The following is an 18,305-nucleotide window of genomic DNA, read 5'->3' as shown; positions in this document are numbered from 1 at the left end:
ACTTCTTACAAAGAACCTAATTAAATAACTCAGTCCATTTCATTTGTGTCTTTTCTCTCTCTCTCTCTTTTTTTAATCTGCCTGAAAGTGTGGTATGATTCAGCCAATTTGATGGGATGTTAGCCTCTACTAAAAGGAGTGGGATTGGAGGGGAGTGCTATCAGCTGCAGTGGAATCCCCTCTTTGGATCAACATTCTTAGCTTCCTAAGTGTCTTCTCAGCTTTTTCACAAAGCACCTACCAATACAAAGTAGTGGCATTTCCCCAGCCATCACTGAACAAGTCAGTACTAACTGTACATGGATAAGAAACAACTGTGGGCTCTTCAGGCCACAAACTTCCCTCCCTTTCCATGAATTAACATCCATTTCTGCCCAATTCAGTCCTTCTCCATAGTCATTACTATTAGTTTCTTGTGTATCTAGTTTCTTAAAGCATACACAACAAATTAGTATAATTACCTTTCCCCGTTTTTAACCAAAAACCCCATGTGCAGTACATGCTGTTATACAGATAACAAATGAATTTGATTATTCCATAGGAAGTGTCCATCGTTACTGCTGCATAGTATAGTAGTGCATTCTATGGATATTTGGGTTTCCATCATTTGTAATTATACAGGTTTCCCCTGCTATCCAAAAGTAGAGTATGCCTCTGAAACCTTCTGTAAGCTAAAATGGCAAAAAGTGAAGAAATTACCTTATGACACATCTTGCTAAAAGAGGCATAAAATGCGATAAAACACAGATGCTCACAGACAATTCAAAGTGATGGCTCTGGATGCTGAGATGCCAGAGTGTAGTTCCCAGGGAAAGAGCTTGGCAGTGCCACTCCCACTGCCCAGACATGCTGCCGTCTCTAGTGGCTCTCTGCAAAACAAACTGCTGTTTTCCCCCTTTGCCTTTTTTCATAAATGTGAAAATCTCGATTTTTTTCCAGTTAACAAAGACAGGTACAAATGAAGTTCTTTCGGTTATAGCAAACTTTCAGAAAGTACTGGGTACCGGAGTGCGATGTAGTAACTTGAAGTGTGCATACAGATGAGCAAGTACCAGGTAAGAATTAGCTTTTTGCTGAGTCAAAGGATTTAGGCAGTTTTGGTAGATGGTGCCAAACTGCCTTCCATGGAGGTTGTACCAATTTATACTCATGTATAAGAGTGCTTGTTATCCTACAGGCTCCCTAAAATGATGGGTCATTAGACTTGGGTTTTTGGCAATAGATAGGTGAAAAATGACTGATGGGTTTTTTAAGTTGGTTTATTGATAATTTACATTTGGTAAAGTTGATTTTTTTGTGTGCAGTGCTGTGGCATCTATACAGTTTGAGAAGCACCACCACCACCAAAGTTCCTTCATGTTTTTTCAAAAGTCAGTTTCCACTCCTAGTAACCACTGATCAAATTTTTGTTTTCCTAGTTTTGTCTTTTCCAGAACACCATGTAATATGTTTTTTGGCATAATATCTGTGACATTTGTTCACATTTTAATGGTTCAATAGTTCTTTTTATTGTCAGTCAGCATTCTATTGTATCAATGTATCACTGTTTATTCTAAAATATACCCATTGAAAGATATTTGGGTTGTTTATAATTATTGGAGATTATGAATAAAGCCACTATAAACATTCACACACAAAAAGAAAAACTTAAACAGTGGGGACTTCCCTGGTGGTCCAGTGGGTAAGGCTCTGCATTCGCAACACAGGGGGCCCAGTGTTCAATCCCTGGTCAGGGAACTAGATCCCACACACTGCAACTAAGATTTTGCATGCTGCAACTAAGAAGTCCACATTCCACAGCAAAGACCCCACATGCCACAACCAAAACCCAGAGCAGCCAAAATAAATAAATAAATAAACTAATTAATTAAATACTAAAATTAAACAGAAAAAAAAGAAATGACTAGTAGAATAGTAATACCAAAAAATTATATTGATGAAGCAAAATATAGTAAGAGCTATAAGGAAAGAAACAGAACTACTATTAAGAGAAATTAGGCAATAAATTTGTTAAAAAGTTTGACCATCTTAGAGTAAGAATGAACAGTTTGTATTAGAGACAAGAAAGGCTTTTAAATCCAAATTTTGCCCTCCTTACTGACCACAGCTGACCCTTAAGAACTGCAGTCATTCAATAGCAAATAAAGGCTCTTAACCTTCCTCTGATTAAAAACATTCTACAGGAGCGTAATTGGAGTTAATTAAGAAAATGCCGGACTTCCCTGGTGGTGCAGTGGTTAAGAATCTGCCTGCCAACACAGGGGACACGGGTTCGAGCCCTGGTCGGGGAAGATTCCACATGCCGCGGAGCAACTAAGCCCGTGTGCCACAACTACTGAGCCTGCACTCTAGAGCCCGCATGCCTAGTGCCGGTGCTCCGCAACAAGAGAGACCACAGCAATGAGAAGCCCGTGCACCGCAACGAAGAGTAGCCCCCGCTCGCTGCAACTAGAGAAAGCCTGCGCACAGCAACAAAGACCCAAAGCAGCCATAAATAAATAAATTTATAAAAATAAAAAAAAGAAAGAAAATGCCTCTCTCCAAGAAAGGGATATGAAGATACTCAGCACAGAGTTTGTGGTCTGAATATTGGTTAAACCAAACTGTTTAATGTCTTGTAAGTGGTACACTAAGAACCAAGAAGTATCTGAGATCTTTATACTGAATGGAGGTGAGATATTATTGGAATTAAGATATTAAGTACATGTAAAACATGCTTCTATTTCACAGTAACATTTATATCTGGGGATTCTTCATATCCCCGATCATTCCTGCCATTTGAAACTTGCAAACATTCAGTCATGTTTTTCTTATGTGACTCAGTTCACAATATGGGAAAGGACGATCATCTCTTTCAGTGATGAGAGAAATTTAGAGAAAAACTCCTATCAACTTCCACAAGCAAACTGCACCTGCAAAAGAATTTTTAATAGTGTATGTCAACAATGGCTATAGAGATGCTAAACGAATGCTCAGTAGCTGTGAGTTCAACACACTCTTTACTGATCTTCAATGCATGTGTAGTGAAGGCTTTAGAATGGATGTGAGGATCAGTCAGTTTGGTCGGAAATGAAAGAGGAATTCAGACAGGCTATCAGAGAGAATGTGGAGAAGAAAATCAGGCAGCCATAAAGCAAGTAGACAAGGGTGACATATGTCTCTGGGTCCCTCTATTTTCTCACAGCTCTGGGGGCTAGAAGCCTGAGATCAAGATGTCAGCAGGGTTGGTTCCTTCTGAGAGCTGTTTCATGACTTTCCCAAAACTTCTGATGATTTGCTCACAATCTCTAATGATTCCTGTTACACAGAAGCATCAACCCAATCTCTGCCTTCATCTTCACCTGGCATTCTCTTCTAAGGACTGTATCCAAATTCTCTGTTCTTATATGGATTCCAGTTATATTGAATTAAGGGCTTACACTACTGCATTCTGACCTCATCCTAACTTAATTCTGGTATGTGTAACAGACGAATGCCACAGACATAATAATGTTCAAAACAAGGAAGACACAAAAGAGAAAATTTTATAGGTCACCATTTACTTCCACTCAATTACAGTCAAAACAAATCCATGATGATAGTGTAAATAGTGGCTACCATTGTAGGAGGAGCTATTGACAAGGATGGGCCACCAGGAACCTACCGAAGTGTTGGAAATATTCTAAATTTTGATCTGAGTAAAGAATATTTTGGTTTATACATGTGTAAAAATTTAAGTGAACCCATAAGATTTGTGTGCATCAGTGTACATTTTAGTTAAAAAATGAAATAAAGAGTAAATGGAAGGAATTCCCTGCCAGTCCAGTGGTTAAGACTCCGCACTTCCACTGCAGGGGGCACGGGTTCACTCCCTGGTCAGGGAACTAAAATCCCGCATGTGGTACAGCTAAAAAACAACAACAAAAACAAAACACAAAAAGAGTAAATGGGATTAAAAAAAGGAACAACACACTTCCCTTTCAAGAACTACTCAACTTCTGGGCCTCCCTGGTGGCGCAGTGGTTGAGAGTCCGCCTGCCGATGCAGGGGATACGGGTTCGTGCCCCGGTCTGGGAGGATCCCATATGCCGCGGAGCGGCTGGGCCCGTGGGCCATGGCTGCTGAGCCTGCGCGTCCGGAGCCTGTGCTCCGCAACGGGAGGGGCCACAACAGTGAGAGGCCCGCGTACCACCAAAAAAAAAAAAAAAAAAAGAACTACTCAACTTCTTCTAATAGTTTGATTTTATGAGTAAAGTCAACACAATTTAAAGGTCATTATAGATCCAAGAATAGTTTTGTTGGCTTTATTTTTCATCCAATTGGAGCACAGTTTTTGTTGAGTAGAGGTGATTAAGATAGAGAAGATCCAGGAAATAAATGAAGCAAATTCGCAGAGAAAACACGAGAAAGTATGATGCATACTCTGTTATAGCAATTGGCCATGGCCTGATGCAAGACTTCTACTGTGGAGAATAAGAAGGGAAACAGAAGTTCCGAAACAGATATAGGTGAATCTTTAAAATTGATGACCAAGGAATAGAAGTGTATAGACTTTATTTCCACAAGGTGCTGAGATCAGGCAGGATGATCACAATGCTAATGACAGCAGGGATCAAAACCACTAATTCACCCACAGCACCAGGCTGTGTTCTGTGCTCTTCTCTTAAACATTTTATCCTAATAACAATCTTGCATAGTAGATGCCATATTACTCCATTTTAACAGGAAGGAAACTGATGTACAGAGTTCATTAACTTGCCCAGGGTCACACTGCTCAAAAGTAGCAGAGCTGGGATTTGACACCATGTGGAATGGCTCCAGACATGTGTTCCTGGGTGCTACACTAAGGAGGAAACAACTCATAGCAGCTGTGTGGGGCCAACAGCCATGGAGGAAGGTAGACATGAGGTAAGGGGGAAGTGTGAGTGGGAGGATTTAATGGTCGCAGTGGTGGGGGAGAGGATGATTTGCTGATGATTTTGGTCCAAAGAGGACATCTCGCAGACATCAACTATCATCTACTCTCACCCCACATTTCATAAAAGAAAGGACTTTCGTTTTGTTTTTCTGGCTGCATTGGGTCTTCGCTGCTGCGCGCGGGCTTTCTCTAGTTGCAGCGAGTGGGGGCTACTCTTTGTGGTGGTGCGTGGGCTTCTCATTGCAGTGGCTTCTCTTGTGGCAGAGCACAGGCTCTAGGCGCATGGGCTTCAGCAGTTGCAGCACGCGGGCTCAGTAGTTGTGGCTCGCGGGTTCTAGAACACAGGCTCAGTAGTTGCGGTGCACGGGCTTAGTTGCCCCCCAGCATGTGGGATCTTCCCAGATCAGGGATCAAACCTGTGTCCCCTGTATTGGCAGGTGGATTCTTAACCGCTGTGCCACCAGGGAAGTCCAAAGAAACGACTTTTACCACCAATCACATTCTCTGCAGATCTAAGACCTTTCTTAAGTGTGAACTTTCTAGTACTAAAAAAAATGTTAGACCTGGAAATGATGATTTCCCACATTTGCTTTTATGGGACCTGTCCATGGTGTGACATTTTCAGTGGGGAATGAGGCTGCAGTGTTTTCTAAATGACTTCTCACATTTGCTGCATTTATAAGGCCTTGACCCAGTGTGAATTCTCTGGTATTTAACGAGGCTGAAGTTTTGTCTAAAGAATGTCCCACATTAGCTATACTCTAAAGGCTTTTTGCTGCTGTGAGTTCTCTGGTGCTGGACAAGTTTGTATTTGTACATAAAGGTTTTGCCACATTCCCCACACTCATAAGGCCTTCTCCAGTGTGAACTCTCAAATGGTCATTGAGATAGGAGTTTTGGCTAAAAGATTTCCCATATTCACTGCACTACCAGTAAGGCCTTTCTCCAGTGTAGACTGCCTAGAGCTGAACACATGAGAACTTGCTGCAAAAACCTTCCTACATTTGCTAGACTCTTAAAAGCCTTTTTCCAGTGCAGACTCTCAGATGGTGATCAAGGATGTCTGTGTGTTTTTCAAATCCTGCATTTTAAATTGTTTCAGTACATAAGTGAGCTCTGGATCCTTCCCTGCTATATTATCAGAAACAACAGCTGACTTTAACTCTTACCTTAAAATTATATGCTTCTCTCCTGGGTTCATGTTCTCTCAATTTTGATGCATAAGAAGTGTCGAATAAAGAGAGGCTCTGGGGGACTTCCCTAGTAGCACAGTGGTTATGACTCCGCACTCAGGAGTCTTAACCAGGGGGCTAGGGTTGGATCCCTGGTCAGGGTGCTAGATCCCATATGCATGCCACAACTAAGGAGCCCACCTGGCGCAACCAAATAAATAAATTAAATAAATATTAAAAAAGAGAAGAGAGAGGATCTCAGTAGTTCTTGACCATAACAGATCATGAATTCACAGTCAGGAATATTAATCCTTTGTATCTAATAAATATTTTATATTCTTTCAGAAAGATTTTTAAAAATGTCTTTGTGGATGGGAAGCAGTGATGTGATCAGGCGCCCCTCACTCTTAGGACACGAGTGGGGGTGAGGTAGGGTGAGGACCTGCAGGACGCTGTATTTACCTGAGCTGGGCCCCTCCACGCAGCGACCGCCATCGCAGGTGTGGGTCGAGCGGGGTCGTAAGGGGCGGTGGAGAAGCATAGGGACGAGGGCACAGCTGTTATCCACCACCGCTGACCTTCAGATATGTCGCTGTGCAGTTGGGAAGGGACAACTTTTCCGCTCGAGCCTTCCCGCTCTCGTCACCTTGGGCCCAACACCGCATTCCTGAAGCTGTGACAGAGCGGACAGACGCAACAGCAGACAAAACAGCCGCTACCTGAGCGACGTTGGAAGTCCCGCCCCAAGCCTGTGGTCCAAACCCACCCCCCATTACCCAGTGTTCATTGGCTTAGCGTCTCTTCCGCTTAGCAGAAGGCATTCTGGGCTGTTCCCACAGATCCACAGACTTCGGCAAGCGGCGCGCCGCATCAGTGACAGGGAACACAGGTTAAACGGCCCCATTAGGGACACTGGGAAGTGGAGCTGCCAACTTCCGGGCGTAGGGGCGGAGCTTAACTCCTTCTTAAAGAGGCCGAAGGCTGATTTCTGGGATTCTTGTCTGCAGATCTCAACACCGAAGTGTTGAGAAAGGAATCACTTCAGCCTTCTTCAAGCTCAACTACTTCTGAAGGCTAAAGATATGATTTCAGCGGCTCCCAAAGTGGTGCATGGACACGGACACATCATTCTGCAGAGTCACTCAGACGCAACGTGGGTCTGGCCCTACTACGTTGAAGAGGATAAACATTATCTCCTTGCTCTTCACTTGCCCATAGCCTGAAGCATTGGAGTCAGTCCTTGGACGGGTTCAGTGGGTTGGGCCAGGACGAGAGAGAAAAGACTCCAGGCTGGTTCCATCCCAGACAAAAACATAGAGGTATGCACCAGCCACTGGCCTGGAATAGCAAATAGACTCATCCAAATAGACAAAAGAGAAGACAGTGAGTAAAGGGGGAAAAGGAGCTCATAATGATCAAGATAGTACATGTGGCTATGGCCTCAGCAGAAGATCTGAAGATGTGTTGGACTCGCTGCTTGTGCTTGTGCATGTGCAGGCAAAGGGCGATGGAGCCACTAGTGCAGACCATTAGGCCTAAACACACAAAGTCAGTTGTGAAGAATATTACTACAACTACAAACTTGGTAAGTCTGTCTGGATTCAGTGAGAAACAATATTCATAATTTATTTTCACACTAATTTTTTTAACTTTTATTCTTTTATTTTTATTAATTTATTTTTTGTCTGCGTTGGGTCTTCGTTGCTGAGCACGGGCTTTCCCTAGTTGCTGTGAGTGGGGGCTACTCTTCATTGCAATGCGCGGGCTTCTCATTGCAGTGGCTTCTCTTGTTGTGGAGCACGGGATCTAGGCGCGCGGGCTTCAGTAGTTGTGGCGCACGGGGTTAGTTGCTCCGCAGAGTGCGGGATCTTCCCGGGCCGGGGCTTGAACCTGTATCCCCTGCATTGGAAGGCGGATTCTTAATCACTGCGCTACCAGGGAAGTACTTCACACTAATATTTTTGCTGTGCTTTGGGCCATTCAGATTGATAGAAACAAAGATATTTACCAAGAGATGCAGGACCCAGCAAGGGAAACAGCAGAAACCAATGTACCTTGGGGATCTCATTCTGAGCTCCACCCACCTAGAGAAATTGGGGCAAAGCTTTATGGTCTGGAAGACACTGAAGAGGGGATTAGTGGTGAGGGAAACCCCTCTGGCCACTCTGTGGAAATAAAAGAGAAGTTTACACCCAGACTCATTCAGGAAATATTTTGGGGGCTTTTTGTTTGTTTGTGTGTTTTGCGGTAAGCGGGCCTCTCAACGCTGCGGCCTCTCCCGTCGCGGAGCACAGGCTCCGGACACGCAGGCTCCGGACGCGCAGGCTCAGCGGCCATGGCCCACGGGCCCAGCCGCTCCGCGGCATGTGGGATCTTCCCGGACCAGGGCACAAACCCGCGTCCCCTGCTTCGGCAGGCGGACTCTCAACTACTGCGCCACCAGGGAAGCCCCTGCAAACCACTTTTGACATGTTCAATCAGTCACAGCACCTTCTCCATACACTGCACAAATCTTTTTCTGCATTTCAGTTGTGTTTTTACCTTTCTTGAAATAATAAAGCATAATATGCCAAAAAGGTTGCTTTTTTTCTTCCATGTTCAATATTCAAATGGCTACACAAAAATTCACCAATTTTGATGTCTTTTTTTAAAATGCATACTGATATGACATCTGTCACATACAATCTAACAACATTGTTTCGAATGAAGTTAAAGACAACTAAGTGCTACTATAGCCATCTTACGAAAAAAACAAACGAACTTTTTAGCCCACCCATTATTTTCAATATTTTGCTTCTACCACCACTAGCTTAAAAAAAAAAAAATCAAACCAAATGGAAAATGTGTATCCATTGAGAAATAATCCCCCATTCCCCTCTCCGTCCAGCCCCTGGAAACCTCTAATCTACTTTCAGTCTGTACAAGCTTGTCTATTCTAGATATTTCTTACAAGTGGAATCATACAATATTTTTCCTTTCATGTCTGGCTTTAATCGTTTGGCATGTTTTGAAGGTTCATCATATTGTGGCATGTATCAGAACTTTATTCCTTTTCATGACTGAATAATATTCCAATGTATGAATGTACCACATTTAAAAACCTATTCATGTGTTAATGGACACTTCAGTTGTTTCCACCTTTTGGCTATCGTGAATAATGTTGCTATGAAAATTGTTGCACACGAATGTGTTTGAGTCCCTGCTTTCAATTCTTTCAGGTTTCCCAAGGAATGGAATTGCTGAGTCCAGTGGCATTTCTGTATTGTTTTTGAGGAGCTGCTAAACCGGTTTTCATATTATTAAACTGTTTTTCGCATTGCAGCATTTTACATTCCCATCAGCAATGTGCGAGTGTTCCAATTTCTCCACAGCCTCATCCATACTTGTTATTTCCCCTTTTCCCCCCATAGTCATCCTGGTAGATGTAGACTGGTATCTCACGGTTTTGATTAGAATTTCCCAGGTGTATAATGATGTTGACATTTTACTGAAAAACAGGAGTATTTTACTCCTGTTTTTATTGATCCTTTATTTTACAGTAATTTACTGCTGTTTTTCATGATCCTTTTCCTCCATTTCCCCCTCTCTTCTGACCTCCCATCAGTGAACAAACATGGACTGATACCTACTTTCTTAACGGGAAAACTCCTTTTCGCCCACCACCTCCTTAAAGCTTTATCTGTTCCATTTTCTGAGGCTCCCTGGCTCCTCTTCCCCCCTGCCCATCCCAGTCAGACTTGCAGCCCACATGTTAAATTCCTTTCCTCATAGTGTCTCTTCTATTCCCCAGATAAGTAAGGGAAAGCCATCTTTCTTTCTGTGAGTAAACTGCACATAGCAAAACTGATTCCAACAGGATGTACACATATCCTATTAGGAACAGAGGCAGTATATAATATGACTTGAGCCTGTCATTTTGGGATTTTCCTCCCCTCTTATTCAGCTCAAAAAATAATTTCCCTAACTCCAGTAAGTCTCTTTCTAGAAGGGGCTCTTAATCAAATCAGATTTCTTCCAGCCTTTAAATTATTTGGAAGTTTCATGCTGTACTATGTGGATTTCCATGTAGTCAAACCTCAGGTCAGAGGAGGAGGCTTGAATTCCTGTGTGGACCTGACCGAAAATGGTATGTGAGCAATGAAGATGCCTCAGAAATCTGCATGGGGTCACTAGGGTGTCTGGAAGAAAGCTAAACTGTGCCTGTTCAGCGTGAGACTTCACAGGGATGCACAGAGAACTGCGGCTAGGGCTGAGAACTGGCCGGAGATTGCACAGGCTGCACAGCGCCGGTGATATTAGAATCCTGACCGACCAGAGTGGGGATACCTCTCTGAACACCTTAGGTGGTCAGCGTAGACCCCAGAAAGGCTTCACCTAGGAGAAACAGGGTGCCCTAATATATATGCTCCTACCCTGGTCAGGCAGCATTGCAGCAGCTTGTGGAGGGGCCAGGAGGGAATGAGAGCAGCAACGATCCCCTAGCTGCCTGCATTTAGGCTTTGACGGTGTCCTACCTCCCCATAGGGGTTTCCTAGTCTAGGAATTCTCTTCAAGTACTTTACAACCCTCTCTTTTAATAACGGGATGAGTTATGCTTCAGCAGAATCGCGCATTGAATTGTGTTGCTTTTCCAGGCACCCCGACTCTGGGAAGACGTGCAGGTGGGGGCGGTGGGGGAACCACTGCCAGCCTACCCCATCCACAGCAGGGCCTCCCTCAGAAGGACCCTAGCCCAAGCGCAGGCTGGTCTAGGGTCCTCCCTGTGCTCCACGCTGGGGGGGCGGTCCTGCGACAATCTCTCCTTGCTCTCGTGTTCCAAGGGAACCCCGTTAGTTCTTTTCCTTCAGGAACAGATGCACTTCAAGGCAGCGAAGCCACGTGTGACCTGAGGTCGCATCTTGGAGAGGACAAAGAGGCCTAGGCACAGTGGGTGTTGCAGGAGGGACAGGCTGCAACTCCGGACCATACAGTGCCCGCTGGCTGCGAGCTGACAGTGACTCAGGCAGAGAGGAGGGGGGCGCGGAAGCCGGAGGAGACATCCAGGGGGAGTGGGCACCTCCGTGGGCGTCTTTAATGGCACTCCTCTTGGGGTTGAGTCTCCATCCCTGGCCGCAGAGTCTGCGTTCTCCCCTTTTCACCTTAAGGGCCGAATCCCAACTTTCACACGCAGCCGCCAGGGGGCGCCGGCCGGACCGGGAGAGACGCGGGCTGCGAGCTGCCCTGGGGGCTTTCCCCGGGGGAGAGCGGGGAGCCGCAGGGACGCTCAAAGGGCCTCCAGACCCCGCGGAGGCTCCCGGGTTCACCAGAGTCCTCCTGGGAGGGGTCAACCTGGAGCCCCCTGAAAGTCTCCCCCGGCCCCTCTGGGCTTCGGGCGCGAGGTCTCTACTGCTGGTCCCAGCACGAAGGTCCTCACCTCCCCCTACAGAGGTCAAGCGCACACCCCGGTCGCCAGCGACAAGTCCGCGCTGCTCTCCGGGAGCCGAATCCCCGCCTGACCCTCTCGAGGCAGAGTCTCAACTTTTCGCCTACAAAGTCAACTCCCGACCTTTCCAGGCGACCCCCCAGGAGGCGCAGCCAAACCTGCCAACCCTGATCTGGTCAGATCACGAGCCTGTTTTGCGGTCAGGGGTCGGAGAGGGGTGGGAGCGGCTCTCACACCAGGGAGGGAACTCAGGACTTTTCGCAAAGGGTGCTGACTGTATCTTCCCCCAACCCCCGCTGGCGGGGCCATGGGAACTACGCTACCCACAATGCCGGAGGACGGGGGCCAAGACTAGCAGCCAATGAACGCCCGAAAGCAGGGCGTTTTCTCGTTCGGACCAGAGGATGTGGGTGGGACTTCCGGCGCCGCTGTTGTGGCAGTCACTATCGCTGCTCCAGTGTCCAACCGTGATACGAGTCCTTTAGGAGAGCGGAGTCAGGATCGGGTTGACCAGAGAGAGGAGAATTTAGAGGAGAGGTTGTTCCCACTGCACAGCGGCGAGTCTGCAGAGCCGCGGCGGTAGATGACGATTGTACACGAGTTCCGTCTCTGTCGCCCACCACCTAAGACCCCGCTCCTCCCAGACTCCGATGGCGGCGGCCGCGCCGAGGGACCCGCCTCAGGTAAACGCTCGTCCTACGGGCCCTGACCGCCCTCACCCCACCAGACACTAAAGCCCCAAGTGCGGGGCACCTGCTCATGTCTATGCAGTATAGATCCCTGTGTCCAGAAGAGTGAGGATCTCATGGGTGGAGCTCCCATATCTAAAAAACTGTGATGAGATGTTGGGAGAGTGTTACAGGCAGAGGGACCGGTTTATGTAAAGTCGTGGAGGGGCGATTGAGCCAGAATCATTCCCACTTGGAATGGCAAGGTGAGGAGTTTTAATCTCAGGACGCTATGGAGGGTTGTGAATAGAAGAGGCACATGGTGTGAGTTAGGCTTTTCAAATTTTCCAGAAGTTGCTCAGAGTAAGAACAGACTGGAAAGGGGATGAAAACACTGAGGCCCAGGGTGGTTGAGTTTTCATCCAAGATCATACAGTTGTAAGAGCACTGAGGACTGAGGCTCAGAGATAATGCAGTCATCCCAGGTCACCTTGCTCCAGGGCTGGACAGGGGTACAGGGAGGCCTGAGCCTACTGAGCCTGCCATGGTTCCATCCCTCTAATGGCCTCCCTCTTCCTACAGACCCCCATGACTACAGAAGTGCTTATAGACTGTACAAAGGTGAGTGGAGGATATTCCAGGCCTTCAATGGTCCTGACCCACCCTTTGTCTCTGGGATTGTGTCCTGGGATTTTTCTAGTCCATACACCTGGAGACCCTGAAGAAACCCCAAGCCCACATTTGGTTGTCTCTGGGAGGCACAATTTGGGACTCCAGGGGAATTACCTGACAAGAGGGCATATGCTCTAATGCCAGGCTCAGAGTTTAGATGGCGTCTCCCTTCCCATATGCTTGTTGTTGGGGTGGGCAGACACAGTGATCTTGATACCATGAGAAGAGAGCAGGTATCTGAGGCCCCAGGGCCTGATATTTCCTTTAAGATGGGGACACTGGAAGGAGGATGAGCAGGGGATGGATGTCTGGGTGAAGGAACTTGGGGTCCTAGGAGAAAAGTTGATCATGGAATGATCTGTCCTCATCCTGGCAGGGCTGTGTGACCTTTGAGGACGTGGCCATTTACTTCTCGCAGGAGGAGTGGGGGCTCCTTGATGAGGCTCAGAGACGCCTGTACCACAAGGTGATGCTGGAGAACTTTTTACTTACAGCCTCAATGGGTAAGGCCCTCACCCAAGGGTCCTGGTCTCTATCTTATCTTCTGTCCCCCAGAGGCAGCTCTGCCCTTTCCACAGACAGACCATGGGCTCTGCTAACTTCCCCACTTTCTTGGCATATGTGTTGTGGATACCAGTGCTGAGCTGTGTGCACTGCCCACCCCAAGTAGTTCTAAATCCTGTTGCACCAAGCTTGCAGGGAAGGATCTGGGATTTAGGAGTCTTGCAGTCAGCCTAAAACAAAGCATCTCACCTTGTTTGCCCTCACCCTGGCAGAATGAATGTGTCCAGATCCATGATACCTGGTGTCCCAAGTTCTGATTGAGTCGGTAATTTTAATGATATATATAATTAGTCTTTAACAATACATATATATGATATATAATTTTTACTGATGTTAGGTATGGGGTCCTGATGGATGGGACCACAATATTATAGTAATCCACCATGAGGCACCTTTAATTTTTCCAGATTTAAGGACAGACATAATTGGGCTTTAGAATGGAAAAGCAGTGAGGATAATCACCCCTTCATTTATTAGATTTTCTATAATAAGTTTTAATCCTTGAAGGCCCTGTTTTAACATACACTGGGCTATATTAACTATTTTAACTGGGTGGCCTGTGAGGTACCATTTTATTAAGCCAATTTGTGTCAAAGACTTATGTTAATTTAAATTTATTATTCAGCATGTTAGAGCAGCTGTGCCCAATATGGGATAGTTTTGGGTAATGGGTGCTATGACATTGGAAAATTTAAGAAAAGCTACAGTTCAAGTGAGACATACCTATTTTTGTCTGTTTTGTATTTAGTTACATTCCTAAGAGTATACAGTTATGGTGTGTAAAAATAGTGTAATCCTGGGACTTCCCTGATGGTCCTGTGGTTAAGACTCTGTCCTTCCACTGCGGGGGGTGTGGGTTTGATCCCTGTTGGGGAATTAAGATCCTGCATGCTGTGTGGCCAAAAAAGTAATGGAATCCTCTTATATAATTTGAGCCCCACTAATAATTACATTTACGAAGTTTGACCATTGGTCCCTTTTAGTAAATGTTAAAAGTTATTTATTTATTTATATTTAAACCATTGTACTGAGGAATGATTGATATTTAAAAAGGTGTACACATTTCCTGGATACAACTCAATAAGTTTGGGGATAAGTATACATCCTTGAAACCATCACCACCATCAAGACCATAAACATATCCACTGCCTCCCACCCCTTTATTATTATTATCATCATTATTAATTTGTGTGTGTGTGTGTGTGCGGTAAGAACACTTAGGTTGCTTCCATATCTTAACTATTGTAAATAATGCTGCAATGAACAGAGGGGTGCATATATCTTTTCAAATTACTGTTTTTGTTTTGTTCAGAGAAGTACCCAGAAGTGGAATTGCTGGATTGTATGGTAGTTCTATTTTTAATTTTTTGAGGAGTCCCCATATTGCTTTCCATAGTGGCTGCAACAATTTACATTCCCACCAATAGTGCACAAGTGTTCCCTTTTCTCCACATCCTCACCAGCACTTGTTATTTGTTGTCTTGGTAACAGCCATTCTGAAAGGTGTGAGGTGATACCTCATGTGGTTTGATTTGCATTTCCTTGATGGGTAGTGATGTTGAACATTGTTTCATGTGCCTGTTGGCCATCTGTATGTCTTCTTTGGAAAAAAGTCCATTCACATCCTCTGCTCATTTTTTAATTGGGTTGTTTGTTTGTTTTTTTTGATATTGAGTTTACTCAATATCAAACTCAATAAATTGAGTTTATTAAGTTTTTAATCCATTTTGAGTTGTTTTTGTGTATGGTGTAAGGTAAGCGTCCAATTTCATTCTTTTGCATGTAGATATCCAGTTTTCCCAGCACCATTTATTGAACAGGCTACTCTTTTCTAGTTTGTATTCTTCGCCCCCTTCGCAAACAGTAGTTGACCATATATGCAGAGGGTTATTTCTGTGCTCTCTATTCTGTTCCATTGGTCTATGTGTCTGTTTTTATGCCAGTACTATACTATTTTGATTACTGTAGCTTTGTAATATATATAATTTGAAATCAAGAAGTGTGATGGGGCTTCCCTGGTGGCGCAGTGTTTGAGAGCCCGCCTGCCGATGCAGGGGACACGGGTTCATGCCCTGGTCCAGGAAGATCCCACATGCCGTGGAGCGGCTGAGCCCATGAGCCATGGCCGCTGAGCCTGCGCATCCGGAGCCTGTGCTCCGCAACGGGAGAGGCCACAGCAGTGAGAGGCCCACGTACTGCAAAAAACAAAACAAAACAAACAAACAAACAAAAGTGTGATGGCTCTAGCTTTGTTCTTCTTGCTTAAGAATGTCTTGGCTATTCAGGGTCTTTGGTGGTTCCATATGAATTTTAGGATTTTTTTTTTCTACTTTGGTGAAAAATGCCATTGGAATTTTGAAAAAGGTTGCATTGAGTCTGTAGATAGCTTTGGGTAGTATATTTAAGAATATTAATTTTTCCAATCCATGAACAGAGGACCTCTTGCCATTTACTTGTGTCTTTAATATTTTTCATCAATGTTTTATAGTTTTCAGGGTAAAGATCTTTTCACCTCCATGTTTAAATCTTTTCCTAAGGGTGTTTTTTGTTTTGTTTTTTTATCATCATAAAAGGAATTGGTTCTTAGTTTCTTTCTTTTTTTTTTTTTTTTGCGGTACGCGGGCCTCTCACTGTTGTGGCCTCTCCCGTTGTGGAGCACAGGCTCCGGACGCGCAGTCTCAGCAGCCATGGCTCACAGGCCTAGCCGCTCCACAGCATGTGGGATCTTCCCGGACCGGGGCACGAACCCGTGTCTCCTGCATCGGCAGGCGGACTCTCAACCACTGCGCCACCAGGGAAGCCCCAAGAGGGAACACTTTTGAGGGCAATTTTCTGGTGAAACCTAAGACAGCGGTGGTAGGTGGAGGACTGGTGGAAGCGTCTCTGGCAAAGGGAACATACATAGGGCTTCTCTCCCATGTGGATTCTCTTGTGAGCCCAAAGGTTGGTTTTGTGGCTGAAGGCCATTTCACACATGCTGTACATGAAAGCCTTCTCTCCTGCATGAATCCTCTGATGCACATGTAGTTCTGATGACTGGAAGAAGCCTTTGCCACACTCAGCACAAATATATGTCCTCTCATTATTGTGTCTTTTCTGGTGAACTTTTAACCGAGAGGAATACCTAAAGATCTTGGGACACGTCTCACATTTGTATAATTTTGGGGCTCCGTGGAATCTTTCTTGGTGTTCCCCACGTGCAGAGTTCCCCTCAGTTCTCTGGTGGGTAGAAACAGGCTCAAGGGTGACCTGTTCTGGCTTGGAGAGAAACACTGGTTCTACCTCCATAAGGGCATCTTGATAAGAGGGTCCTTTCAGGGACCCTTCCTGGGACCTGGAGGGCCCTGGACCTGCTCTTCTGGAGCTGAGTGGATTCTCCAAACAAACACCTACTTCTTCAGTCCTCAGACTGTTCTCTTCTTGGATAATGAGTAGGGAAGTTGCTTGATTGCTTGGACTAGTAATACTGTCATTTACTTGACAAGTTTTCAAAGAAATGTTGCCACCATTTTCTTTATCTTCATTTCCTGTAGGGGGGGAAGACGTGACTCAGTGAAGTTTTACCCAAGAAAGAGTCCACACAGGTCATCCCTCTGGTACCTGAGCTTTCCCCACTCACTTTGTCCTGTTTCCAGGGAAGTATTTTGCACAGTCCAGAAGGGTGTCTCCATGTTTACCCCTGCTGAGGTTCCTATTGACAACTGTTTTGTTAGATGAACAATGACTTCTTTTAAGGGCATACTCTCAGAAAAGAGGGCTTCCTCTCCCTGCATGTGGACATGGACCTGTTTAAAAAAAAAAAAAAAAAAAGCATGCTTCCTCACATATGGATCTACTATGTAACAAAACCTGTTGTGGAAAACCCTCCTCAGTCAGGCTTTCCCAATATCTTTGTACTGTGGGCTCCCACACCTTTGTTCTTCCCTATTTCTGCTTGTATTAAATTTCATGGTAATTTCTTCTTTAGTGTGTCTTCCATAACGAAAAAAGATGAATACTAAGGCTTTCTGAGGGAAGAACCAGCTCTTGTCAAGGCCTTTCTCATCCTGAGGTTTCTGCACAATTGACAATTTCTCAGTGGGTCCTCCTACCACTTCACCAATGAAAATCAATTACACTAATTAATACGTTGGTTCCTATACATCCCACTGAATAAACGCTTATAAAATTTTTATTCTTGCTTACTTAGGACAGTAAATATTGGCCTTGGTGAGGAAGAATGGTCTGACTAATAACTGCGTCTACAATAGCCCTTCTTTCTCTTCTTCCAGGCATCTGTCTACAACTAAATGGATTTACTCCTTACTCCTTTCTGCCCGTCACCCCAGAGGTCAGAATCCTCCACTCACTAAGCCAGGTGGCCTCGTGCCATCGTCACTCAGGTCTTCCATGAATTTCTCCAGGTTTCCACCACTTGATTCCCATTTCTCTTTCAAAGTAGACCTTTCACTGCAGTGCTTTTTGATCATAAACTGTTCCAGAGCTACCTGAAAAATAATTTCATCCTTGCTGTGTTTTTCTGGCTGCAGCCATAAATGAAATGACTTGTAGAGTCTTTGCAGTTCCTTCCTTGCACATGAGTTATTGGTGTTTTTTGTTGTTGTTGTTGTTTTGTTTTGTTTTTTTGTGGTATGTGGGCCTCTCACTGTTGTGGCCTCTCCCGCCGTGGAACACAGGCTCCAGATGTGCAGGCTCAGCGGCCATGGCTCACGGGCCCAGCCACTCCGCGGCATGTGGGATCCTCCCAGACCGGGGCACAAACTTGCGTCCCTTGCATCAGCAGGCGGACTCTCAACCACTGCGCCACCAGGGAAGCCCCAATTCTTAGTTTCTTTTTTGCATAGTTTGTTTTTAGGGTATAGAAATGCAACTGATTTTTGTATGTTGATTTTGTATCCTGCAACTTCACT

General features: G+C 45.3%; 1 protein-coding gene across 1 annotated transcript; it reads right to left on the bottom strand.

Moving 5' to 3' along the window:
• Positions 1 to 15,885: 15,885 nt before the first annotated feature.
• Positions 15,886 to 17,972, bottom strand: LOC307066284 (zinc finger and SCAN domain-containing protein 4-like; the record flags this gene model as incomplete). The annotated part of the gene is made up of 3 exons (XM_079723393.1): positions 15,886 to 16,922; positions 17,015 to 17,180; positions 17,745 to 17,972. Coding segments are annotated over 3 exons (1,221 nt in total), but the record flags the coding sequence as incomplete, so codon positions are not given.
• Between the last annotated feature and the right edge of the window lie 333 nt (positions 17,973 to 18,305).

Source organism: Hyperoodon ampullatus, assembly GCF_949752795.1.
Source record: "Hyperoodon ampullatus genome assembly, chromosome: 18".
NCBI classification, from domain to species: Eukaryota; Metazoa; Chordata; class Mammalia; order Artiodactyla; family Ziphiidae; genus Hyperoodon; species Hyperoodon ampullatus.
This window is presented reverse-complemented; position numbering and strand designations above follow the sequence as displayed.